The sequence below is a fragment of the Poecilia reticulata genome, chromosome 1, assembly GCF_904066995.2.
Source record: "Poecilia reticulata chromosome 1, P_reticulata-male-v2, whole genome shotgun sequence".
In the NCBI taxonomy this organism is placed as follows: Eukaryota; Metazoa; Chordata; class Actinopteri; order Cyprinodontiformes; family Poeciliidae; genus Poecilia; species Poecilia reticulata.
This window is the reverse complement of record NC_088830.1, coordinates 26,703,252-26,729,283: the sequence shown is the minus strand read 5'-3', so window position 1 is coordinate 26,729,283 and position 26,032 is coordinate 26,703,252. Positions and strand designations below refer to the sequence as shown.

Sequence of the window (26,032 nt, the reverse complement as noted above, 5' to 3'; positions counted from 1 at the left end):
CAAATAAAAATAACGTTTATTGTACGAAATAAGGAATGTACGTCTTGTTTGGGAACCGGGAAACCAGGAGTTGAGGAGGACGACCACTAAAAATAAGAGGGAAGAAACAGCGATTTATCCGATCTCCCAATCAGCACCTGGGAACCGCCCGCCAGCTGAAGACGATCTCCTGGCTCCCTCTGGTGGACGACTGGAAAAGGTGCAGAAAATCAAAGCCCCGGATTCCCCCCAAAAACATGAATATTCATAGACAGAAATGAATATTCATGACTTTGAACAAAATTAATATATGTACCTTTGGATCGTGTTTGCGGATTCGTTGAAGAAATACTTCTTGATTATTCTGCACAACAAAGTGTAGCATATTTTATATTAATTAAAATACTACTTGTTATAAGGTCATCTATCTTCCTAGACAATATTATTCTCTCTGTCATAGTTACAAGATTATAGATAGAAAATTGTGTATTGGACTCACGGCAATGCAGTAGCTACCGTAGCTACCGTCACTGCGCCCTCTGGTGGACTCATTACAAAGACCTTTATTTTTATAACAATCACATCTTTTATGAGATTAACTATTATCGGACTATGCAATACTATATTCAATGGGTTAATAGGAAACTAAATGATCTTTCCTCACGTTTCATTATTGCAAATTTAATTGATTTTTTAGAAGCAGTCTTGCAAAATTTAATTCTTTATTTCTTGTTATTGTCTTTAAATTATATGCTATTTTAGGTATAGGGAGTAAACGCAAGTGCCGTAAAACTCAACTTCATGTTTATCGTGAAATCTACAAAGAAAGACCGCAAAGCTGTCACTCAACACTAAAACATGCAAAGGAAACTTTCTTTGCAGAAGTCAGAAACAAAAACGTTAACGATGCTCTAGCTCTATTTGCAACATCTGACAGTCTTACAAACCCTCCTGTGACGTTACCACCTGACCTGCAATCAAACACGACCTGCAATGTATTTACAAACTTCTTCATAGAGAAAAATATAAAAATGTAGAGGATTAATATTCACATTCACACTAAGTTCAGTACCAATGCTGTACACAGACGTAACAAATGCAGAAGAAATTACTCCATTTCAACTACTCAACTATAAAAGCTTAGAAGAAATTACAATCTCCTCTTCCTGTTGTCTTGATATCATCCACAACTTTTCCTTTACTCAGGAAGGTTGTGCCTGTCATTGTTAATGATCTGATCCAAATAGTGAACTCACCCCCTCATCAGGTGTTTTACCCCAGGCTTTAAAACAGCAGTTATCAAACCACCGATAACTGTGATCTGGACAGATCACTACTGCAGGATTACAGGCCGACCTCTGACCTCCCATTGATCAGCAAAGTTATTGAAAAAGCTGTTTAAACAGTTAAATAACTTTCAAACTATAACCAACCACTTTGACTCCTTCCAGTCTGGTTTTTGGTCTCACCACAGAACTGAGACTGGCCTAGTCAAAGTGTTCAGTGACATCCATATAAACACAGACAGTGGAAGAACCACATCAGTTCTGGTTCTGTTGGACCTCAGTGCGTCTTTTGACACTGTTGACCATGACATGTTACTGGAACGACTGGAGTTGGGACGGACTCTTCGGTCCAGTGCTCAACTGGTTTGAATCTTAAATAAAGAACAGGGATTTCTTTGTTTCAATAGGAAACTTCTCATTGAAGAGGTCAAAGGTCACATGTGGGGTACCCAAAGGCTCAATCCTTGAATCCCTCTTTATTTAATCTCTATATGCTTCTACTTGCTGAGGTTATAACAGGAATCATCTGACTCATAACCCAAGGATTAGAGGAGCTGGTTTCCATCTGGTGGCTCTGAGGTATTTGTTCCCTGAGGTACCTTTAATTATTTCCTTGACTTACCTTTCTGTTCTCCTTTAAGGTTCTACTGCCGACTTCCTGGATTCTCTGCTCATCAAGTCTGTCTGGTTCCCCCTCATGATTTAAAAACTAAAAACAAAATACTCTCTTCAAGTTCCACGGCTGGCAACTTTCCGCTCCTCTTCCTCGATTCAAGCTCTGAAACCCGTCTGTCCTCTGTCTGCCTTCTGGTTCTACACAAGCTCTCCGTCGCTCCTAAACCCCCCACACAGGCCCGGCTCAAGTCTCTGTTGTTCCAGGTCATCACCGTTCTCCCTCTCTGTTCCCGTTCATCCTCCCGTTTCCAGATTCCCCAGACAAAGATGCACATTCAAATCAATTGTTTTTCAATAAACCTTTACTTTTTCATTTGTCTCCTGAGAGTTTTCTGCACGTGAGCCCAAAGTTTACGTAAAACCATGACACTCTTACATGCACCAGGTGTATAAAACTGAAACTGAATGAAAGGTGCTTTAACACATTAGGGGTGTGCAGCACATTTTTGTAACAAGGTTATTAAAGGTGTTTCACTTGAATTTTCAGTTGATGGACCAAAGCTTCACTGGTTAAAGACAGTAAACCTGCAGCTCTTAACATGCATAAAGCCAAGACTCATGACTCAGACACTTCTAAGGAATACTTTTAATTTTTTTATATTATATACAACAAAAACACCACCCAGAGGACGGACGGCTAAAATATCAGTTGACTAATTGCAGCAGGTAAAATTTGCATTTCATGATTTTACAGTGAACATTTTGGAAGGTCAGTGGAGGCATTTAAACCCAAATTATGAAGTTAAAAAGTTAAATAATCACAACTTGGCGTTAACAAATTACAGTTTGTTGATGTTCTCCACCTTAAATAAATACATTTTTTATTATTCCTAAACATCTTTGGAAACAAACATCTACAAATAGCCGTTTTCCAACATCACAGTTTCTATTCTTTTTTTTTACACTAATCCTACAGAGAATTGCTGGAATCTTTATAAAAGCTATAAAATGTGATTTAGTGAACTTAAATATACCATATAATAATAATATGACAGATCCTGAAAGCGAAGCAGTAAACTTTGTTTCTTTCTGTCTCCAAACATTTGGTCGTGAGTAAATATCCTGAACTCAGAACTTTTAGGATTTCACCTTTACGTTAAAGTCGACTGAGACCAAAGATGGACTCTTATAAATAAAATAGACTTTTATTAAGTAGATTTGTGCATCATTAACAGAGAACTGGGATCACATTCATGTTGGGAAAATCTTCGCTGAAATTTAACTCGACATAAACAAAAGGTGCTTGAAGATGATAATAAATTAGGATGTTTTAAAGTCGCGGAGGTCAATTAAAAAATAAAGTAGATGATTATTCTGGTGCGTAAAGGTTAACAGAAATGTCCGGATCAGAGAGCAGAGGTGTGACTTTCATCGCTCTTGCTGTCATTGTGTCGTCTCCCTCCCAAACTGTCTCTGTTTGGCGTCCGGTCCTCGTCGGCCCGTCTGTCTTTGTCTTCTGCTCCGCGTTTATACGGATTCACAGGATGCTGAAACACAAACTGCTGGTCAGCCTCATGTTTAAACTCTTGATTTGATCAAATGTTTTAGTTAAACATCTTAAAGATTGAAGATTTATTTGTTTCTACCTCAAGACCGGGATTCGTGGAGGCTGCCTGGAAATTCATGTTTCTGAAATGCAACAAAACATCTCAGTTAACAGTTTTTTATTTATTTTGTTGTTTGTTTGAGATAGAAGAACCAGATCAAGACAATCTGATGCCTGCACCACAGTTACATTACTGCAACAACCGTACCTACAATACGACGGTGTATTTGGCAAATGTAAATAAAAAGAAAAACAAGGAGTGTATTCCTGCTAAAAAAAACCTCATAAACTTTCTAGAAAAAAAAGAAATTCTGAGATAGAAAGTTGAAAATTTGTCAGAAAGAACCCAGAAATTTTGAAATTAATCTAAAAAAAAAATCTAGAAAAATGTCTGAGTTTCATAAGTCAAAAATTTGCAAGAAAAATATCAGAAATTCTTAGATTAATTAGATTAATCAATTAGGGCCATTGTAAACAAAAAAAAGGAATACATTTCCAGCAAAAAAGCTTTTCTAGAACATTTTTTAGATTCATCTCAAAATTTCTGAGTCTATCTATCTATCTATCTATCTATCTATCTATCTATCTATCTATCTATCTATCTATCTATCTATCTATCTATCTATCTATCTATCTATCTATCTATCTATCTATCTATCTGTCTGTCTGTCTGTCTGTCTGTCTGTCTGTCTGTCTGTCTGTCTGTCTGTCTGTCTGTCTGTCTGTCTGTCTGTCTGTCTGTCTGTCTGTCTGTCTGTCTGTCTGTCTATCTATCTATCTATCTATCTATCTATCTATCTATCTATCTATCTATCTATCTGTCTGTCTGTCTGTCTGTCTGTCTGTCTGTCTGTCTGTCTGTCTGTCTGTCTGTCTGTCTGTCTGTCTGTCTGTCTGTCTGTCTGTCTGTCTATATATATATATATATATATATATATCTACTCCACATTGTCCATAATATTGCCTTGTAGCTATGATTTATTTTCAGCCAATGGTATTTTTTTGAGTCAGTATTCTTCAGTTAAGGATTAATCAATCACTAAATTAGTTAACAATTATTTCAAGAATCTTTTCATCACATTTAATCCTACTTACGTATAACCTCCAATTTTTCGGTTGATGTCGACGTTCTCTCTGTCAAATGCATTTTGCTTCCTACTCTTCTTGACACTAATAACAAACAAGAATCGTTTAGATTTACTAGTTTGCGTCGTTCACCAAACAAGAAACCACAAAGCAGTCTGAGGCTCACCTGATAAATAAAGCCAAGAAAACGATCAGTGCCACGAACGTCAGGCCCAACAAAACTCCCAGAACGATGACTATAGTCTGGTTTGACGAACTCCCTGAGTCGGAGCTCGGAGAGTTTATCTCTACGTCAAAATTAATGTCGCTCCCAAACACCACGGCCAGCTCCGCTCTCACCTCGTCAGACTGGCTCTGCAGCTTCCTGGTAAATCAAACAGACAAGTTACAACTTTAAAGGGGACCTATTATGCAAAAGTTACATTTTGCATGTTTTTAAAATTCCATTTGGGTTTCTACTGCTTCTAAAAACAAAACTGGGAAGTTAAAAAAACAAAAAAACACCCAGGCATTTTTTGGCAAAACATCACAGCTCGCCATCTAGCAACCCAAGCTGAACTCCAAGACGTTTGGTCAGCTGGTTTTATCGCTTTATGTGCTGTACAATGGCTGCTGGAAAAGGCAAGTGTTTTTTTGCTGGCTTGTCATCTAAAAACCACTTTTTTGGCATTCTTGTTGGTTGCACGGGAGGATCTACTTCTGCTTTTCAAAGATGTTTACAGCCACTTTTATGTGCCAATGGAAATATTTAGATTTAAAGTGACAATAGGTCCTAAAACAGCTCAAACTAGTCAGAACTGAGCAGACTAAAATTTGATTATCTAAGAATAATTTTGTTTAAAAATTGTATTGCACATATATAGCGCAAAGACCTATCCTAACCTGGTCAAGGAAGCATAGAAGGCCACCTTTAAACATCTAAGATTGGAGTGTTACATGAAATTTACTATGTTCCAAAAAGTGAGTGAAAAATTAAACTCTTACTCTGCGACTTCCTGAGGTTCAACAGCTTCATCGCCATCAAGAGCAACGAAGCTGACCAGAGTCTTGACCGATGCCCTCAGCATTCGGCTTTCTTCTCCACCAGAGCTCCACACCTGGATTATGTTCACCTTCCAGCCTAGAGTTTTACCTAAAGCCCTGAGTCAAAACAAATCTGCGATATGATGACAGGAATGGATGAAATAAATCAGAAAATAAACAGAACTTTATTCATGAACGTACTGCTCCAGCTCTGGAACCTTCTTCTCCACAATGTTAGCCGGCTGATTTATAGAGATGATCGTCACGTCGCTGCTGCTGGCGCTGCCCTGAACCACAACCTGCGACAGGAAAGAAAGGAAAGAAAGATTGAAACCAACCAACCAACCAACCAACCAACCAGCCAACCAACCAACCAACCAACCAACCAACCAACCAACCAACCAACCAACCAACCAACCAACCAACCAACCAACCAACCAACCAGCCAGCCAGCCAGCCAGCCAGCCAGCCAGCCCGCCCGCCAGACCCACTAACCAACCAGCCCGCCAGACCCACTAACCAACCAGCCCGCCAGACCCACTAACCAACCAGCCAGCCAGCCCACCAGACCCACTAACCAACCAGCCCACCAGACCCACTAACCAACCAGCCCGCCAGACCCACCAACCAACCAACCAACCAACCAACCAACCAACCAACCAACCAACCAACCAACCAACCAACCAACCAACCAACCAACCAGCCAGCCAGCCAGCCAGCCAGCCAGCCAGCCAGCCAGCCCGCCCGCCAGACCCACTAACCAACCAGCCCGCCAGACCCACTAACCAACCAGCCAGCCAGACCCACTAACCAACCAGCCAGCCAGCCCGCCAGACCCACTAACCAACCAGCCCACCAGACCCACTAACCAACCAGCCCGCCAGACCCACTAACCAACCAGCCCACCAACCAACCGACCCACCAACCAACCAACCCACCAACCAACCAACCCACCAACCAACCAACCAACCAACCAACCAACCAACCAACCAACCAACCAACCAACCAACCAACCAACCAACCAACCAACCAACCCCGTCATACAGTCTTTGGCATTATGCCTTAAATGTCCCTGTGGCAAAAAGCCCTTAGAGATCAGTAATATTCATGTTCAACCAAAGAACCAACATTCAGTTTTAGGCTCTTACCTTTACTGTGGTTGTAGCAGAAAGTCCATCAGGATCTGTGGCCTTCACCTCCATTGTGACGGTTTTTCCACCCAGATCTGCTGCTGACACCACATACAGCAGACCTGAAGTCGGCTCCACGGCAAAAGAGGAGCTTTCTCCTGACAGACTGTAGACCAGATCACTGTTGTCTCCAACATCAGGGTCCACGGCCTGAGGGTGGGCAGGAAGAAAGAAAGAAAACTCCTTAATGGTGCTGCAGAATATGCATTTTAATTAAGCTAATTTTTCAGATTAAAATAACCTTTTGAAAATATCAAACAGGCATTAAACACACTTTTAAGCAAACTCAGATTTCTGTATTGATCTGAATTAATGCCGTGTCTTAATGTGCTTTAAGTGGTAAATCATCAAAACTAACAGAAATTAAGAGTTAAAAACATCAGTCTGTGTGTAATTAATCTATATAATGTGCTCAATAACAGACTGCTGCATCCTTGGTGCACAAAGGAGCGTCATCATAGATCCTTCCTCCCAGAAGCTCTTAGACTATAACCACTAATAGTCCCAACAAACTCAATGAGTGTTTACATCCCTCATGGTATTTGCACATTTTCTTCACTTCTATGTAGTCTGTTGGTTTTAATTACAAATTTCTGATAATTATTGAGTCTGTAAGTAATATTTCATTAAATTCAGAGAAGGGATTGGATTAAATAAGTGTTGACGTCTTCACACTCTTTTCAAACAGAAAAAAGTGCTAAGCTATTTATTTTGTTCTTGGCTCATGTTTTCTCTTGTCCTTCTGATTGCTTGTCATCTTGTTTTTAAAAACCTGTTTGAAATAAATAAGTAAAATGAAATTTAGTCTGTAGTTGTCTAAGCACAACTATAGATGCGATTTTTTTAACTTTTACCAGCTGTACGGTATTATCTCTTATGTTGTAAATTCACCCTTATTGAACAGTTTTTATTCTTATTTTCTGCTTGTAGATTTTTTTTACCTGAGTGTTGTGGTTTGCTATTCCTAAGTTGTTCACATAGTAAGTGGTGTTATAGAAACGATAAGCTTCCTTCACATTCCTGAAAATGTGACTGCAGATTGTTGACATATTAACCACTTTTATAGTGGGAGGGTTTCAGGTCAAAGTACAGAGCCATGTGTTTATGACCTTTACAGTAACTGTTCCTGCAATCTCACTTCACTGTGGAGATAAACATGTTCAGAAGCACATTTCCCAAACAGCTGATAGGAGGAATTTACCTTCACTTGGATGACTGGGGTTTTGTACGGGGCGATGCTGAACACAGAGGCTTCATAATCGTCTGAGGAGAACGCTGGAGGCTCGTTTACATCCTCCACCTGAATTCTGACCTGAGAGACAAAAAAAAGTCAATTTTGTTTGTATGAAAGCAACGATAAAGAGAGTTTGTGATGACAGCTGAGTGATGCTGTTGTTACCGTGGCCACTGCTGATGTAGGAGGCGTTCGCGTGTCCACAGCCTCCACATCCAGGAAGTACCACTCCTGCTCCTCCTTGTCCAGCTCTTTTGTGGAAACGATGGTGCCATCGCTGTCGATGGAGAACAGGTCTTTGTGTGTTCGTAGTTCGTAGGAAACCTCGTACAGGTTGCTTCCTGCGGAGGCGCGGACCTGCCCCACAGTGACCCCTGAATTCTGGTTCTCTTTCAGTTTGAAGTTGTAGGAAGAGTTCATGAACGCCACGCCGTCCACCAGACTGGCGATCCTGATGTTCACCACAACACGAACTGCACAGAAAGGTCATTCAGCCTTATAATATTCACACAATGCACTGGTCTGATAACAAAACACTAAACAAATGTTCATGCATAAAACGTTAGGACCATCTTTAATTCAATTACACACGAGTAACTCATTGAGTCGTTAGGAATAATAAATAATCATTACGTTTGTGATCACATTAAATGCTTAAACCCGATACAAATAATCACTAAGCTTTCTGAGAAGCCATCTTCTTTTGGAAGGGGGTTATGGCCACGGGAAAAAAAATGTGACTTTAAGATATTTTCATCTAACAGCATTTGGAAATTTATATTTTTCCACCTCAGTCACAAAAACGTTTTGAAAATCTTTGACAATCCCACACACTCCTGAATGACCATCAAGTCCCCGTCTTTGTAAAACTAAAAACTATGATGTCAAATTATGAACAAATCAACCCCCAACAATAATTTAACAAGACACTTTAAGGAGTTAGATAGTAAACGGTCATGTTTTATTTAGTTCCCCCAACTTCTGGGGTTTAATTGGAAACACAAGTGTAGAGGGAGAAAACCTTCCATAAACAGAAGTTAGACCTTAGAAAATAAAATAAAAATAATTTTGTTCTGTGCTGGTGGAACCTTTTTTCATAATAACAATGAACGGCTAATTTCAATGCAGCACTTCAGTTTTGGAAATCACATTTTATTTAGCACTTTAGGATTGCTAAGTTGTTACTTTTCTAGCTTCCTATAGCAGATGGCTGTACTGCAGTGCTAGTAGTATGAAGTAAATTATGTCAGAGTTTAAAACAAGTGTTTTTCAGAGTTCTGCTGCCTCTTCACTGGATAAAGTTCAGGATGTCTGCAGCCTCAGGACCACTAGTGCATACAAAAATAATAAATACTAATCAATATTCTGACCTGTGGCATTGAGCGGAGGTTTGCCATGATCTGTGGCCTCAGCCGTCAGAACCAGTGTGGTGTCTTCTGTTACATCAGCAAGGTCAGAGGTCAGAGTCACTTCTCCTGTTTCGCTGTCTAAATCCAAATGTGGCGAATGTCCTTCAGAGAAACTGCAACCAGACATTAAGAGAAAAGCTGCCGGATTAGTTGATTTGTTTGATTTGAGACAAGAATATTTTAAATAAATCAATTGGTGTGTTTGAGTGATTGAAATACAAGGTTTTTATATAAACACCAGTTTAAATCTGTCACAATTCATTACAATAAAAATCAAAACTTCATTATTTTATTTGAATTTTATGTGACAAACCAACATAAAGTTATCCATAATTATCAAATGAATGGCAAATACGAGGGTTTCAAAATTTTTTTTACAGATAAAACCCTAAAAATACAACATGGATTTTATATTTATTGAGGTAACACTTTGGAGAAACACCTTCTGCAGTAGTTAGGTTTTCAGTGGTGTGTCTACCAGCTTTATATGTCAAGAAATTTTTCCCCAATCACTTCTGTAAAACAGCTCAAGCTCAATCATATTGGATGGATTGTGTCAATTTTCCGCTTTGCCAAAGATTCTCAATTTTATTTACAAAGTTTGCCATAGTTTTTTCCTCTTTTTTTCTTTGTGAAAAACAAAAAAGATCCTGTTATATCAACTTTATCCTATTTTGTGTTTGTGTGTGACTATAAATCTCTGTAAACTGCAGTTTGTGGTTGTAATGTGAGTTCTGAGCGAACCTGTAGGTGATGAGTGAGTTGTTCCCGGTGTCTTTGTCGGTGGCTCTCAGCGTCAGCACCAGCTTCCCCTTCTCTGCGTCTTTTACCAGGATGCTGACGTCGTAGCTGCTGGAGCTGAACTCGGGTTTGTTGTCGTTGACGTCTGTGATGCTCACGCTGATGGTGGTGATGTTCTAGAGCACAAGGTTTGACTTAAAACATCGTTTTGCAAACAAATGTGAGGAAAAAAAGCTGCTTTAAAGGGACCTATTATGTAAAATTCACATTTTGCATGTTTTTGTATTTCCATTTTGCTTTAAAAAACACAACCAGTCGTTTTATATCATGTTTTTTGAGTCTGGAAAATTAGCCGTTTGAAGAACCTCCCGATTGCTACGTCAAATTTCATAGGCAGAGAGTTGTTACCTAGCAACGCCAGCTAAGCCTCGCTCTGTTACCTAGTAACCCAAGTAGAGGTCCAGAACATTTGGAACGTTATGCGTTGCACAATGTCGTTGACTTACCATTTAGAAACCACTTTCTGCATTCTTGTTGGTTGTGCAGCAGGCTCTACTTATGCTCTTCTAAGATGTAAGGCTGCATAATTATGCATCTGTTTGCAGCCATTTTTACATGCAAGTGTAAATGCTGAGTTAGTGGGCGTGGCCAGAAGCAGCTTGTCTGGATTTAAAGTGACAAGACGCCATAAAATGACTCATTCTATAGGAGCCAGAACTGACCAGATTAAATCTCATTATTTAAGCAAGATTGTAGGCAAAACATGTCGGAAACATGTTTTGTATATACCAATCCCACCGTGTTCAAGAAGGCATGATAAGTCACCTTTACTTACTATTAGATTTAACGAATTCTCTGAATTATTCCTATTGTTCTCTGTAATAAAACCAAATACTAAAGACATTTAAAGGGAAATAAAAAGATTAGTTGCAGCTTCGTCTCACCTCTCTCTGTGGGCTGCCTTTGTCTGAAGCCTTCAGAATCAGGTCGTACGTTTCCGTTTTTTCCCGATCCAAGGAACCAACAACCAACAGCGTCCCATCCTGCAAAACAAACATGACTTCAAGATCCACAAAGCAAAACTCTCTGGCTGTAAACTGTTAGGGAAGATAAAGATGCTGGTTTTACGCCACTGAATCTGAGGCTCACCTCTCTGAAGCTGAAAATGGGGTGAGGTGGACTGAGTGAGAGGGTGACCTCTCCATTCAGACCGATATCTGCGTCTGTGGGCTGGATGGTGAAAATTTCTCCGGGTTTTTCTGCTGAATATTCTCCCTCTGGGATCTCCAAGGGGTAAGGGATGTTCGGGAACTGAGGGGTGTTGTCGTTATAGTCCAGGACGGTGATGTTGAGCTGAGCCGTGGCGCTCAGGCCGTCGGTGGGCTGATCCACAGCTACAACCTGAAACAGGAAGGATTCACATCTTAGAGCACAATAAACAATAAATTAAAATGGCCGAGATCATTTCCATTTGAACAACAAAGAGATGCTCCATTTGATATCGTTGAAAAGCCGCCATTTTGAGAAACGCTGCAAACATTTAACACCCAGTACAAAGTAGTTACTCTGCAGTTTTGGTCACAGAGACTTCATAATCCATTTAATTATTATTGTTGTTTCATTTGTTTTGTTGGTTATTTTGGATTTTTAAATATTTTCCTGTTCCAGTGTTTTGGATCTTTGAGTGGATGAACTCACATTTTTATGCAATTATTATTAAATTACTTGGAAATGGTCTCAAAAATAACAATATTATCATTTATCCCAATAATTTCTAGTGTAATTTATTGTCTTTGTATCTTACTCTAAAATTTACTGTGACCTATTTTTGCTCCAAAGATTTGAAAAAACTGTTTGCGCTGCTGAGATATACTGACTTGTAAATATTTAATTTTATGTTTATCAGCATTAGGTACATTTATAACAAAAGGCTAATGACAGCCAAGCACTTTATGGATATACAGCCGTCTGTGATAAACATTTTGTTGTTCTTCATCCATCAGGGCGGAGAAACATCGATCTCTAACCGTTGTTAATCAATCAACTCAGATATCATGTGGAAAATGACGTCAAGGAAAAATGCTACAATAAAAAAGACACTTCACCTAAACTTTATAGTAACGTAGATTAGATGGTAGATGTATGGAGTTGGTTGGTGAAACCTCTGAGATCTGAAATGGTGTATTAGGGCTATTATATACATTTTTACCAAAAAACTCAGAAATGTTGAAAATAATCTCAAACATTTCCTAAAGAAAAACAACCAAGATTCCCGAGTTTGAAAAGATGAAAATTTGATAGAAAATACTCAGAAATTTGTCATCCACGACACAAACGGCAAAACCAAAACACAGAAAATATAATCAGGTTGTACGGAGTGAGACCTGCTTACCTGTAGCATGTAGCTGTCCTTCGTCTCTCTGTCCAGAGTCTTGTCTGTCTTTAGTGAAACGACTCCTTGACTGTTGATGTCAAAAGTATCACTGGTGTAAACGAAGTGACCATTGGAGAATCCGTCCTGTACAGGAAGAAACGTGTAAATAACCAAAATGGACCAAAATAAAGCACTGAGCAATATTTAAAAATATATAGGTAATAAATAAATGCCTTTCTTAGATGCACCTATGATGTAGTGAATATTTTCTTCTTTTTTTTTCTTTTAGGTTGCAAATACGTGGGATTTATTTTTAAAGAAATGTTTAAAAATGTAAGAAAACATTAATTCCTTTTATGGAAACAAGTTATCATTTTTCAAAGCAGTTGAAGTTTGTTTTTTAGTAATAATAATATTAAAAGATATTGTAAAAAATTTTATTTTAGTTTTTTTTCCTGGACTGAAGGTAAAATAGTTTTTAGAGTTGTAAATATTACCGACTCCTTTGATTATGAAGTATTTCTACTCATACTTGAGTAAATGTCTGGATTTTCAACCCACTGAATAAAAAACAAACATGTTTTAACCAAAAACCCACCAGACACAGAAACACACCTGCAGTTTTTGTTAAAATTTCATGTTTTCTATTGAATGAAACTGATCTTTTGCTTGATTTTGCTATTTTTTGTTACTTATATGAATTATTATAATTTTGGTCCATAAAATATCAAAATTTCCAATTAACTTTATATTTTGGTTCATTTGATGATGTAATTTTTAAATATGAAATAATTGGTAATTTGATCACTTTTTACCTTCACTCTTAATAATTTCTTGGACAACAACTTTTTACTTTTACTCAAGTAAAAATATGTTGAAGTCATGCTACTCGTACTTGAGTACAGTTCGTGTGGAATCTACCGACCTCTGACCTCACCTCATCTACGTCAGTGACCTCCAGAGTAAGGATGGATGCACCGCTGGCCAGATTCTCAGAGATCGCCACATCATAGCGCTCCTTGCTGAACTTTGGAGGATTGTTGTTGACATCCTTCACCTTCACCACCACAGATCCATTTCCGACCAGCGAGGGCGATCCGCCATCCGACGCCTGAACGCTCAGGGTGAACTCTTTGACCTCACTGTAGTTCAGAGGTTGGGCGAGACTCAGGATCCCGCTGGAGGCATCCAGCTGAAAAACCGCCGGCTCAGACGATGGACTCTGCTCGGAGATGCTGTAGGTGACTCTCCCATTCGCTCCTTCATCCGGATCTTCAGCTGACAGCGTCAGGAGGCTCGTTCCCACTGGCTCGGTTTCGGACACTTCCACCTGATACTCCGGCTGTGAGAACTTCGGGGAGTTGTCGTTGATGTCGGTTACTTGGATCGCCAGCGTGGCAGTAGCGGACCTGGCAGGGCGACCCTGATCTTCAGCCACCACCAGCAGCTCGTACGCCGCTGTGGTCTCCCTGTCGAGCGCAGCAGCCAGGCTCACCATCCCGGACACTGGGTCGATGAAGAACCGCCCCTCCCCTCCTCTCAGGGAGTATCTGATCTCCTTGTTGAAGCCGCTGTCTTTGTCTGTGGCTACGACTCCGGTAATGTTGGATCCCACCTCTGTGTCCTCTGGGACAGACTTTGAGACAGAGCTGGAGGTGAAAACAGGGCTGTTGTCGTTGATGTCAGTGACCTGAACCTCAACGACCGCCGTGTCAGTGGTGGCGCCATCGCTGATGGAGATTCCCACTGAGTAGTTGTGTGGGCCGTCGTCACGGTCAAGCTTCACTCTGGTTGTGACTTCACCAGTGTTGGAGATGGAGAATTTATCAGCCTCTGTTGTAACTTGAAGGGCCACAGGCTCAGAAGAAATCGAGAGGAAGTTCACCTGAAACCAACGAAGAATCATTTAGGAGGCTACACGGATTTTACTTTTGCAAAATGGAAAATACCTGCAAAAATACTCGCAGTTCTGGAGATTTCAACATAAAATTAGATGTGTTTTGTTGAGATTTTATGTGATATTAGAGCATAAATGTGAAGCAGAAGGAAAATGATGCATTAATTTAGTTTTTTCTACAAAATTTTTGACTTTTCAAACTAAGAAATTTCCTCGTTTTTTTCCTCCAGAAAATGTTTCAGATTTTTTGGTGGAAATTTACTCCTTTTCTTTCTATCTGCTATGGTCCTATTACAATGTCGTAAAAATCCGGTTAACCCGTTTTTTAATGTTTATTTCTTTTCATTCTGATTTAATCATATGCTATTTATATAATTACAATAAAATACAAAATTAAAAAAGAAATAAAAATACCCTCCCTCACTGCAGTGACAAGCATAACTCCGCCCCCAGACAAATTTTGGAAAATGTCGCCAAAGTGGGCGGAGTCAGGAAACGCTAAGGGGCGTGGCCAAGTCTGAGGATGAGTGGAGGGTCAGGACAAGGAAATTCCTTTTGTCCTAGCAACGTTGTCGCCACTTTTCGGACCCAAATAGCCAGTAGTTTAGTGAATGTTTTGTGTTATTGTGTTATTCTGAGTGAAATGGTTTTATACTTTTCCAGTTGTATTTATCCTACCTTCACAATCAGAGCTCCTGGTTCCTGCTCCTCTTCTACGGCGCCTTGGTAAAGTTTCTGTAGAAACTGAGGATTCGAGTTACCTGGAGCACGAACGATCGCCTGTGCTGATGTGGAACGGGATATGGTGCCTCCTGAAGGAGAAGAGGGCAGAAATGTAACTGTGATTCAGTTTTTATCATCATGCCTGTTCTGAGCGAATAGATTTTTAACCAAACGCAGGCAGACAGAAAATCTTCCTGTTATCAGGAAGCGTTCTGACCCAGAAATAAAAGGTTTCATAAATCTACGGTCACATGATTTACAACTAGCTGCAATAACAGTTTTATAACCTCCATAAATTGGATAAGATATTAAAGTAGACGAGGTACATGTGCTGAAAGATAGAGTTTGAAGGATAAATAAACTTTATGTAACTATTTTAGGACAATGTTTTAATTCCTGCTGAATAATTACAGCTCTTGCTCTGAGCTCTGTGTCATAATCTGCAGGTGTTTGGACTTTTAGTTTAATCTGTGTAATAATGTCTTTATTATTTACTTAGATCTGGTCTTAGTTTATTTCTCTGTAATCTTGGATTATTATTATTATTTGTTAATTAGAGCTAGGTTTTTCAGATTAGTGATTGTTTGTGTTTCAGGTTTTTCTTTTCAGTCCTAAAATCTCCTTTGCTTGTCTCTCTACTTTATTTCCTTAATGCAGCATAACAGAAACGCTGCAGTAGGTATGCCAGGCCAGTGGGCGGCGCTGTAACAACCCCACAGAACAGCGACATGTTTAGAGCGAGAGTGACACGCATGTGGGTTACGTCATTTAAAAAAGATGCGTCTCACATGTACACACTCAAACACAACGGAATATTAGGGTCATTGTAAAAAAAAAATACAAATAAGGGTAAATTTCCCTTTAAAAAAATCAGAAATTTTGAGATAATTTTAAAACATTTTCTAGAAAAAAAGATACATTTTTCTTAGTTTCTAAAATTAATTCTTACTGGATGTTCCAGAAAACAGTAATAATTTACCGTCTCTGGCGGTGATGTAGAGAGGAAACTCCAGCACTCGGTTTTCCTCCAGAGGAATGATTTTATCCAGACTGATCTCTCCGCTGCTAGCATCGATGGAAAAGTATCCGTCATTGTTCCCGAATGTAATGGAATATTGGATCTCCCCGTTCTTTCCATCGTCTGGATCCTCTGCCTCAACCTGTAGAGTCAACAACAAACTCATCAGTGTGTAATTTATCAAATGTTCAGCTAATATTTATGGTTATTAAATTAAATATGTGAGCTGTTTCCCTTCCTCACCTTGACAACCAGCATTCCGACTGTCTGATTTTTAAACACCTGTCCTTCATACATGCTGCTGCTGAACTCCGGGCTGTTGTCGTTCTCATCCAGGAGGTTAATGGTGACTTGAGCTGTTGTAATTTGATTGGGAACTTCTGTCTCCTTCGCTTCAATCTTCAAATTGGGGGAAAAAAAATCATACAGATGCACTGTGTTCACCCTGCTGCTCACATATCTTAAGTATTATTGTCTGGTTTCTAGTGCAATTATTTTAGTACTAGGGCAGGGCAATAAATCAATAACAGTATAGAGACAGATACATGATCAATATCAGAAGATAATATGTCCAACGTTCAATTATTTCACTGAACTCAAATCCAGAACTGCAAAGCATTCTGGGGGATGTAGGACATGCTTTAGCTGCTCAGCCTCTTGTGGCAAGTGAGGTGGAATCAACTCACTCACTATTTGGTTACCTAGCAACTCGCTCACTCTTTGGTTGCCTAGCAACAACCTGTTGAGTAACTTGTGCAGCGGCAGTTTCAGGTTTCACCACTGTTCCGCATAACTGCTTAAAAATAAAAAACAACGGCGTGGCGTGAAAAGAGAAAATTAATACAATAGCACGAGAGGAAACTGAGATAAAACAGGAAGAGTCACGCCACAAATTTGGCAGCAGTAAAACAAACTAAAATCAATAATTATCAATATCAACCGATATGAAATGTGATATGAGTTTCAGCCATATTGTCCAGTCCTACTTAGTACATTTTAAACAAAACAAAACTAACTCACAAGTAACTTTTCAGCAAGAAATTTTTCCCATGTTGTAAGTGAAATAATCTGCCATTAGAACTAGTATTTTTTAATCTACACTACTAAACTTACTGACTTAAAGCAGCTCCTATATCTTGCTGAAAAGTTCCCTGGAAGTTAGATTGTCCAATTTCATATGCACTAAGATATTTGCACTAGAAACTAGACAAAAACTTAATAAGATTCTGTGTTTTTGCAGTGTAATTAGGGTAAAATTCTCTTCACCTGGAATGTGAATGTCTCGGTGGCCTCTCGGTCCAGAACCTCAGGGTTTATGACTCGGACCGTCCCGTCAGGGCTGATGGAGAAGAAGGTTGATTCTGGGAGGATTTGCAGGCTTCCCACGAATCCTCCCTGTGGAACGATTGACAAGAACAGAAGAGAAATTAAATCATAAACTTTTCATGAATGTGATTAAGAGTAAAACCCAGTTGTTGTCAGTAAAGTCCACCTGGTCCTTATCGGTGACGACAGCTTTGAACACGACGGTGTTAGCGGGAGAGTTTTCCAGAAGGGAGACGTTGTAGCTCGACTGATCAAACTCTGGAGCGTTGTCGTTCACATCTTCCACCGTGACGGAGACGACGGCATCGGCGGTCTTCAGAAGGTCGTCAGTCTGGGCCGCCTGCAGACACACAATCATATTTCATACAGACTGAACTCAAAGCTACAGTGAATCCATGTAATGGTTTTCTGAACTAGTGATATGTTTTCATTCTATATAAACTTGTGATGCACGATATATCGACACCAACATTGGTATCAGCCAAGATTAGTCATTTTTTAACATATCGGTACTGGGACATAAATAAAACTGGGCCGATATTAACAACTGATATCTATTTCCATCTTGTTCCCGTCTGTTTCTGGTAGCTTTTTTTCCCCACAGGTGTCAAAACAGTAGAATTTATATAATATTGGTAAATATCACTTATCGGTCAAAACAGCAATATAATATCGGCCCAAACTCTTATATTGGTGCATCCCTAATATATACAGTTAAAAACAGAAGTTTCCACACTTCAAAAACACAAAATCTCACCAAATATTTTTGTTCAGGTTACTAGTGCAAATATCTTAGTACAATTTAAATAAGACACTAACTTAACTCAAATAACTTTTCAGCAAGATACAGGAGCTTGTTTTAAGTAAATTATTTCTTAATAGTGATGAAAAAGTACAAGTTTCACTGTAGATTATTTCACTTTTGAAATGGGAAACATGTCTTGTTTAAGTGAAATAATCTGCGTTCTACTGCCAGATTATTTCAGAGTTCAAATGCAGCAGAAATTTACATAAACGTCTGATTTTAGAGACATTAATAAATAATATATATCTGACATATTATTCCTCTTATTATTGTGGAATTTAGGAAATAGAAATAATTTTGGTTATTCTAACTGAACTAAAACAAGAAAAGTTTGGTCTGATTTAACTTCAGAAAGTTTATTTGTGTCTTTATTTGGTGCATGTAAACTTCTGGCTTCAGCTGTGCTCTCATAATATCGTTAATGATGATCAAGTTTTATTCATTTTCTTCCAGAGGCTGGGAATAAATGATAATACCTTGATGTTGACAGAGATTTCACTGCTGTCCATTTCCTCCCTGTCAAACGACGTCACCACAGTCAGAACTCCAGTGTTGGTGTCGATGTTGAAGTTTGCTTGGTAATCGGCAGGAGAGACTGAACAGACATACATATTTTAGATTTATATGACTGATCAATGTGATCAGTTTCTGTTTTATGGTAAACATGTCTGAACTGACAGTTTTACCACTGCAGGTTTTCCGTACCTGAAGTGATGCTGTATGTTATCGTCATGTTGATCCCAGTGTCTCCATCTTGGGCTTTTATTGGTTCTGGTCTTATTTCACTGAGATCCCCGTCCTGAAACACAGTCAGTCTGTTCTTCACAGCAATTCTTTCAGTTTGAAATAAATTTCTGCTTTACACACAAAATACCAGATAAAACTCACATAACCACTAAATGAGCCTCACCTGGTTCTCTGGAACAACAGCCTGGTAGAGACTGTGGCTGAAAAAGGGATTTAAGTTGTCAAAGTCTTCTACAACAATCTCAACTGAGGTTGTGTCGTTGTTTCCGCCACTGTCCTGCAACAGGAACAACAAAGACAGGGATGATATATTTATGTTAAGAGTTAAATAAATCAGTGTATAAATATAGTTTGTTTCTTAGGTTTCTTACCCTGGCAGTGACGATAAAATTGTACTTTGGTACAATGTTGTAGTTCAGACGTCTCATTAATGTAAACGCCCCAGAGTTTGATAAGGAAAAGTCTGGTGTTTCTGGAGTCTAGAAGGAAAACGATGACATCAGTGATATACAAACCATTTGTAGAAAACCAAAAAATGCTTAACGTTTTATAACTTAAAGGGGCTTAATTATCATAAAATTAGAATGGAAAATACAAAGATTTATTAGTAAAAAGCATGTTTTTTAGGTCCATATAGGGCTAACACATAATAGGGAAAATACTAACTATTGCCAAGAAGTTAGTGTCAATGTTTGTGCAGCAAAAATGTTAATTTGTGGCGTTAGATTTTAATAAAACATTTCCAGAGGTCATCAGACATTAACAAAGTCAAACAATTACATTTGTGCAGCTGAGATTGATGTAGCACAGTTGGTGTCAACATCAACACCTACTTTTCTTGCTTGTAGAGAGCAGTCGACTTGAATAATTATAGTTATTTAAGGCTTCTTACATAGGTGTATGTCAGGAGGTTGAACGCAGGTGTGCTGTCTGCATCATTAGCTGTCACTCGCAGAACCTCTGTGTTCACAGCTTGAATCTGTAAAACAACACACCATCATCACTGTGCACCAAAAAACACAACCATTCATGTAGTCTCCAAAATCTAAACAGATTAAGTTTACGAATGAGATTTTAGATTAAAAAACAACAACAACCTGATTCAAAGATAAGAAAAGCTGCAAATGAAAAAGTCTCAAATCTGGTTTTGTAAAAGCTTAATTATTTGAGGCCAAGCTGGGCAAAAATGAGGGAAAGTTTTGTAAACTTTTTAATAATCCAATCTGTTTAGTATAAAATGTTTTCTGTCTCCTTAATACTTGATAAATAGATCCACATCATGGACAGAAAAACAGTAATTTCTTTCCAACTACAGACAGATTAAAAAACTTCTTTCTATTGAAGTAAACCCACTAATCAAGTTATCACGTTTTTAGTTAAATATCTTAGTACACTTGGAATATGACAAAACTAACTTCAAGTAACTTTATAGCAAAGTGCAGGAGCTTGATTTATGTAAATAATTACTTGATATTAATTTAAAAAGGACTCGTTCCACTGGCAGATTATTTCACTTAAACATGGCAAAAATATCTTACTATACATGAAATAATCTGCCAGTGGAACTAGTACTTTTGAAAAACAATATGAAGGAATTATTTACTTAAAACAAGCTACAATTTCTTGCTGAAAAGTTACTTCTAAGCTACTTTTGTACTAGAAATTAGACCAAAAATACTTGGTAAGATTTTGTGTTTTTGCTGTGATACTCATCATCCAGAGCATGCAAATGGCCACGGTGGAAAGAAATGATTCCTTTTAACAGAAAGAAACTCCCAGCAGTACATTTTTGGGTTTCTTTAAGGCAGCATGTTTTAAAAATATGATAAATTGTTTAATCCTGGTATGAAACAAGGAAGACAGGACAGAGAGAGAAAGCGAGGAGAGATAAATCTGCTGCTTTCTCATCTATTAGAGAAAACGCTCAAGCGTGAAGCCATAAAGTTGGAGATTTATTTTGACATTGAATTTTTTATCACCATCAATAATATTTCTGCTAATAACCTGATTCTTAAATGTATGAAAGTTTTACAGTTTACAGTTCCTTTAACTTACCTCTGAAATAGTTTGAGAATAAAACTTCTTATCAAATACTGGACTGTTGTCATTGATGTCATTGATTCTCAGCCTGCGGGAGTTTTTGTACTGTAAAAATAAAAACAACGAGACGCGTTTTAGTTGTTATTCAATCAGTTTGTAATGTTTGCTCTGGAATTGTGGAATTTCACCTACCGCCACAACATCATTGCACACTAAGCTGTAGTACAAAACTCTATCAGTCTGCAACACAAAAACACAGAGGATGTTAGTTCTGCTGCAATATAAATGAAGTTGAACATTTCAGTGAAGAAACAAAAACTGCATTAAATATTCAGCAAACAATTTCAGGTACAGTAAAGTGGGGGAGCTTACCTCAGAGACTATGGTGTCGGCGTCGAGCGGCTTCTTGGTGAAAACAGTCGCTGTGGTTTCGCCTGCTGTGAAGTTCAAATCCAGAAACTGAAGGTGCGTCTCAAAAGGGTCTTCCTTCAGCTTCACGATAGTACCAGGTGGAATACCGGACACCAGCTCCACGTCACCTGCAGCAGCAAAAAATGACCCTGTAAACTGAATTTCCTCATGAATTCATTAAATCCAGCTACCAATAAATGATCTGTTTCTGTAACATGACAGAGAAAAGACTCAACGGAGGAAGTCATTCTTAATTGATCTATTTATAATTTCAATTAAATGAGTTGTTTTTATCATTTTACCTGAATATCCTTCATCCACAGGACCCAGATTTAAAGTGGCAGACGCTGAACCACAGTTTATGGTGGTGCTACCTGCAGAAACAGAAATAACATTAAGGAAATCTGCAGAATGAGATCATTCAGGTTATTCCCCCAAAGTTCGGAGAGGAAAAATTGCTAATATTGCATAGATTCAAGATGCTTCATTGTCATATCATATGTGCTACTAAATACTGAGTAGCACATACTGGAAATACTGATGTCAATCCAATAATAATCTAATTCTCAGAATTACTAGCTACATTTACTCATTTATATTTACTTGAGTAACGTTTTGGAATAAATGTCCTAATAGGAGTATTTTAACTATGCTGTACTTTTCAATTGTATTATGAAGCATTGCTACTTTACCCAATGTGTGTAACTTCACTGAATGAAGAACAAACCTGTTTTAATCAAGAAAAATGACCAGACACACACACCTGTGGTTTTTATTAGATTCATAAGTTTCATATTGAAATAAATTAATATTTTTTTTCTTTTGCCTGATTTTGTTATTTATATGAATTATTTTTTATTTTGGTCATTAAAAATAACTAGATAAAAAAATACATTTCGTCATAACTTTACATTTTGATCAATCTGATTATGTCATTTTTAGATATTAATTGATTTATGTTTTTATTAGTTAATCAGTTCTTGTATTTTTACCAAAAACTTGTTTACACTTACTTTTAGCTTCAGATGTAGTGCTACTTTTAAAATGTCATCTTCATTGAATAATTTGGTGGTTATTTTACTTCAGTTGGCTAAATAACTAACTGAAGTAGTTAGAAGTATGTAGAAATAGTAGTAGTAGTAGTATGTTGCAGTATAGAAACAACATAATTCAACAATTATCTTCTTCTACACACAACTTTTTATTAGAATAACTGAGTCTGTAACCAAAATCTGCATATGACATACATAGAAATACGTTTTCCCTTCAATATCTGGTATTTAGACATATTCATATTTCAGGTTTGAAATATATATCTTTACATAAGTGTATATTTTTGAGTTCCAGTAATGTTTCTTCAGCTGCCTGAATAGATAATAATAAAACTGCTTACGGGAGGATTAAACATATTGTTTTTTAAAAGAAAGTGTTAAGTGCAAACATTAGAAACATATAAAATCCTTCTCTCAAACTTAAAAGTAAGCTCTTGATTTTTGGCATTTTAATTTCTGCATGCAGTGGCATAAACTCTGTGATGAAATCTCAGTAATTTGTTGGACATATGAAAGAGAAACTGTTAACAAAAGTATCAAACTTCTCAGAGTAAAATAGATCCAATACCAACATTCACATTGGAATTTATATTATTGATATTTAAATTATTGCTTATATTGCTTGTATTGCACCAACCAATGTATTGTTGGTGCAATACATTATTGCTTACATCTGGTGCATTTAAACCAGATGTTTAAATGCACTGTAAAAAGCAGTTTCTGTCTCACTGTTTGACAATAAATGACACTGTTTTCTTGTTTTTGATTAAAGATCACCAAATCTTTTTTTTCCCTTTTGTTAAATCTCAGAATGAGAGTTTCTTCAAAAATCTATGAATTCATAAAATCATAAAATCAAGACAATACCACCCCAGACTCCAAAGACACCATAACCACTTGAAGTTGTTCTATTTTTATCCAATGTTTCTTACAAAAACAGAACTTGAATTTGTAAAAAATATTTAGCTTTGTTTTAGAAGTTGCTCATTTACCCTCGAGCTGTAATTGATATTTTTCTGTTCTTTCTCGGTTCTGAAAGACCTGAAGTAGGACTGTAGGTTTTGGTTTTTGGGTTTACACCAAATGAAAATGATGAAAATGAAATATTAAACTGTTTGGTTAAAATGTTGACAGAAACAGTAATACAAGTGGACGGTGTGGATTTTGAACCATGGACCCAACAGATAAGGAGCGACGTCTTCTCTTCAGAGCTGAAGCGTACTAAACTCAAAGCTCGTTTTCTTATTCTAGACAAAAAGAAAACTGATCAAACACCTCAGAGTGTTCTCTGAGAGTGGATAATTTAACGTAAGAGTTAACTTTAAAGAGCAGAGGCTCAGATTTTGTACAACAAAACTGCTTTATTACACTGTTGGCTCTGGTTTCCTGCTTACAGACGAACATATTCCACCTTTACTCACCTATCGGACTTCCAGTAACGACATGGATCCAAACAGAGACAACTAGAGCGACGCATGTCCGACTCCAACCAGCGCCGTCCATGTTGGTCCGGTTGTGTTTCCCAGTGAACTGAACTGTTCAGGTGAACCACAAGTGCTATGGATGGTGTGCAGTTTTCCCTCACCCTCCTTCCCACCAATCATCTTTTATGACGGGCTGTAAAATGTTGCAATGATGTTGGACAGTATCAAAGATCAAGGAGCAGAGCTTCATTTCCCCTGAACAGAGTTTACAGCCTGTCCAAAAGGCCTGAATGAAACCAGCTGCTCGCTCGCTCGCTCGGCCGCAGCTGCTGTGCTTTTGTTTTATGTTCTATGGAGGAATTCAAAGGTGTTAAACTCATAAATTAAGAGACGATACACAAAACTCCATTCTCTCCGGCTCACTGAGAACTAGGAAGACATTTAATGCACATCTGCGGAATCACATATTACATTTCATCATCTCATTTTCATCGTCTCAGAATCCAAAATGTCTTCTCTCCTGCTTCTGGCTTCGAGCATTTATACCGTTTCAGTCTGCTATTGTGTATTGGAAACTGTCTGACCAATGGCATTCTGAATCTTGCTTCTGGCTCTGTTTTACATTGAGTGTGTATTGGAAGTTCCGAGAATTCTGGGTTTGACCTCGTGGAAGTTAAATCTGCTCCTTCAGAGGACCATTAGTCGAGTTGTTAGTTCTTATATGTCCAAACAGAGACTCAGGCCCAGTCCCTTGCATGCAAGACACTTGCCAGGAATTTCTCGTACAACACCTTATTGGGTCAGATTGAACCAGCACATTCAACATAATACACTCCTTTTCAGTAAAACATATCTTAATGTGGATCCACATAACTTCCAACTATTAACATACTTATATTCCTCAACATGATTCAATGTGAGGTTAGATATTTTAATTTGTGGGCTTTTCTGAATCCTCCTGTGAAAGCATTGCTGTGATGAGGTCTTGGGGCCCTTGTAGTTAGAGAAAAAGGAGTAAATGTACACAAAACAACGCTGAAAGTTTGAGAATAATCTCAGAAATTTTCTAGAACAAGAAAATTTCTGAGCTCCAAAAGTAAAAAAAACAAGGAAACTTCTGAGTTTCTAAGGTTGAAATTTTTAGATTTTTAAAACAAAAAATTTCCAAAATGCGAAACTTTTTTTTTCAAGCTCAAAAATGTCCTTGTTTCTCGAGAAAATTTCTGAGATGAATCTAAAATTTATTTTTTTATTTTTTTTCTTGCAAACTTTTGACTTTTCATGTTCAAAAACCTCCTTGTTTTTCTAAAAAAAAACAAAAAACATGCATGAGACATAAAAATGAGACATAATTGAGTTTTTTTTATGTGTGTAAGATCTTTTACAGAGGTTACAAAGGTTAAAGTGATCTCATTAGGAAGGTCTGAGTCAGAAGATTAAATAATCCACACCAATATATATTCACGTACTTTGGCACGACAAACACAGTCATCGCTAATAAAATATGGAATAACAGTGATAATACAAAAATGAGTTTAGTTTAGATTTATTTTTTCAGTTGTGGGCAATCATAGTAAAAGACTAGAAAACCATATGAATTTAAATTATTTTCAAAAATGTCTCTATTCTCACTCAGTGTCTCATGAATGTGATTTTCTACTCATCTACCTGAAGTTCTTGTTTAGATTTAGTGATATTCTATAAGTTTTTATGTTATTCCATCAGAAAGAGGAAGCGTTTTAAAAATAATCTAACTTTATTTTCCTCTAATCTTGATCACATTAATCCACTGCATGATCACTGTTGTCCAGCACATTTCCAGTCAACAGGTGAAGTCGTGACGCAGCACCGAGTTTATCGCTAACAGAATATCATGTTTCTGAATTCCTGATTTACAATCAACCAGGTGTGGCAAAGTTTATAAAAAGAATCATTACCTGAAGGAAGTGCGTAAGAGCCAAAGTCAAGATATGTTCTGCATAATCACAGTTAAATCTGCCTGAAAAGGGAAATCTATTTATGGAAACTTTAGGGTCTTTAGCTGTT

At 37.8% G+C, this 26,032-nt stretch overlaps 1 protein-coding gene across 1 annotated transcript; it reads right to left on the bottom strand.

Annotated features, from left to right (window-relative positions):
• Positions 1–1,518: 1,518 nt before the first annotated feature.
• LOC103469948 (protocadherin Fat 4) lies at positions 1,519–24,256 on the bottom strand. Its single transcript, XM_008418037.3, has 30 exons — positions 23,984–24,256; positions 21,813–21,884; positions 21,472–21,638; positions 21,292–21,339; positions 21,115–21,204; positions 19,952–20,038; positions 19,431–19,538; positions 19,223–19,336; positions 19,018–19,111; positions 18,789–18,907; positions 17,674–17,847; positions 17,448–17,576; positions 16,425–16,580; positions 16,143–16,323; positions 15,119–15,252; positions 13,481–14,428; positions 12,562–12,687; positions 11,319–11,570; positions 11,114–11,212; positions 10,173–10,345; positions 9,390–9,541; positions 8,185–8,492; positions 7,987–8,097; positions 6,744–6,935; positions 5,797–5,894; positions 5,557–5,712; positions 4,739–4,936; positions 4,582–4,656; positions 3,527–3,569; positions 1,519–3,427 (listed from the first exon to the last, which is right to left on the bottom strand). Exons 1-30 carry the CDS (start codon positions 24,063–24,065, stop codon positions 3,287–3,289), a joined length of 4,827 nt encoding a protein of 1,608 aa, XP_008416259.2. The 5' UTR covers positions 24,066–24,256; the 3' UTR covers positions 1,519–3,286.
• Positions 24,257–26,032: the final 1,776 nt, after the last annotated feature.

What these genes read in the sequence shown, in the direction of transcription:
- LOC103469948 (XM_008418037.3), bottom strand. Translation starts at nt 24,065, where the DNA reads ATGGACGGCGCTGGTTGGAGTCGGACATGCGTCGCTCTAGTTGTCTCT. An exon ending in ATTCTCAAACTATTTCAGAG is followed by an intron (nt 20,039 to 21,114) that starts GTAAGTTAAAGG and finishes GTTGTTTTACAG; the next exon opens with ATTCAAGCTGTGAACACAGA. An exon ending in CGAAAAATTGGAGGTTATAC is followed by an intron (nt 3,570 to 4,581) that starts GTAAGTAGGATT and finishes GTTGCATTTCAG; the next exon opens with AAACATGAATTTCCAGGCAG.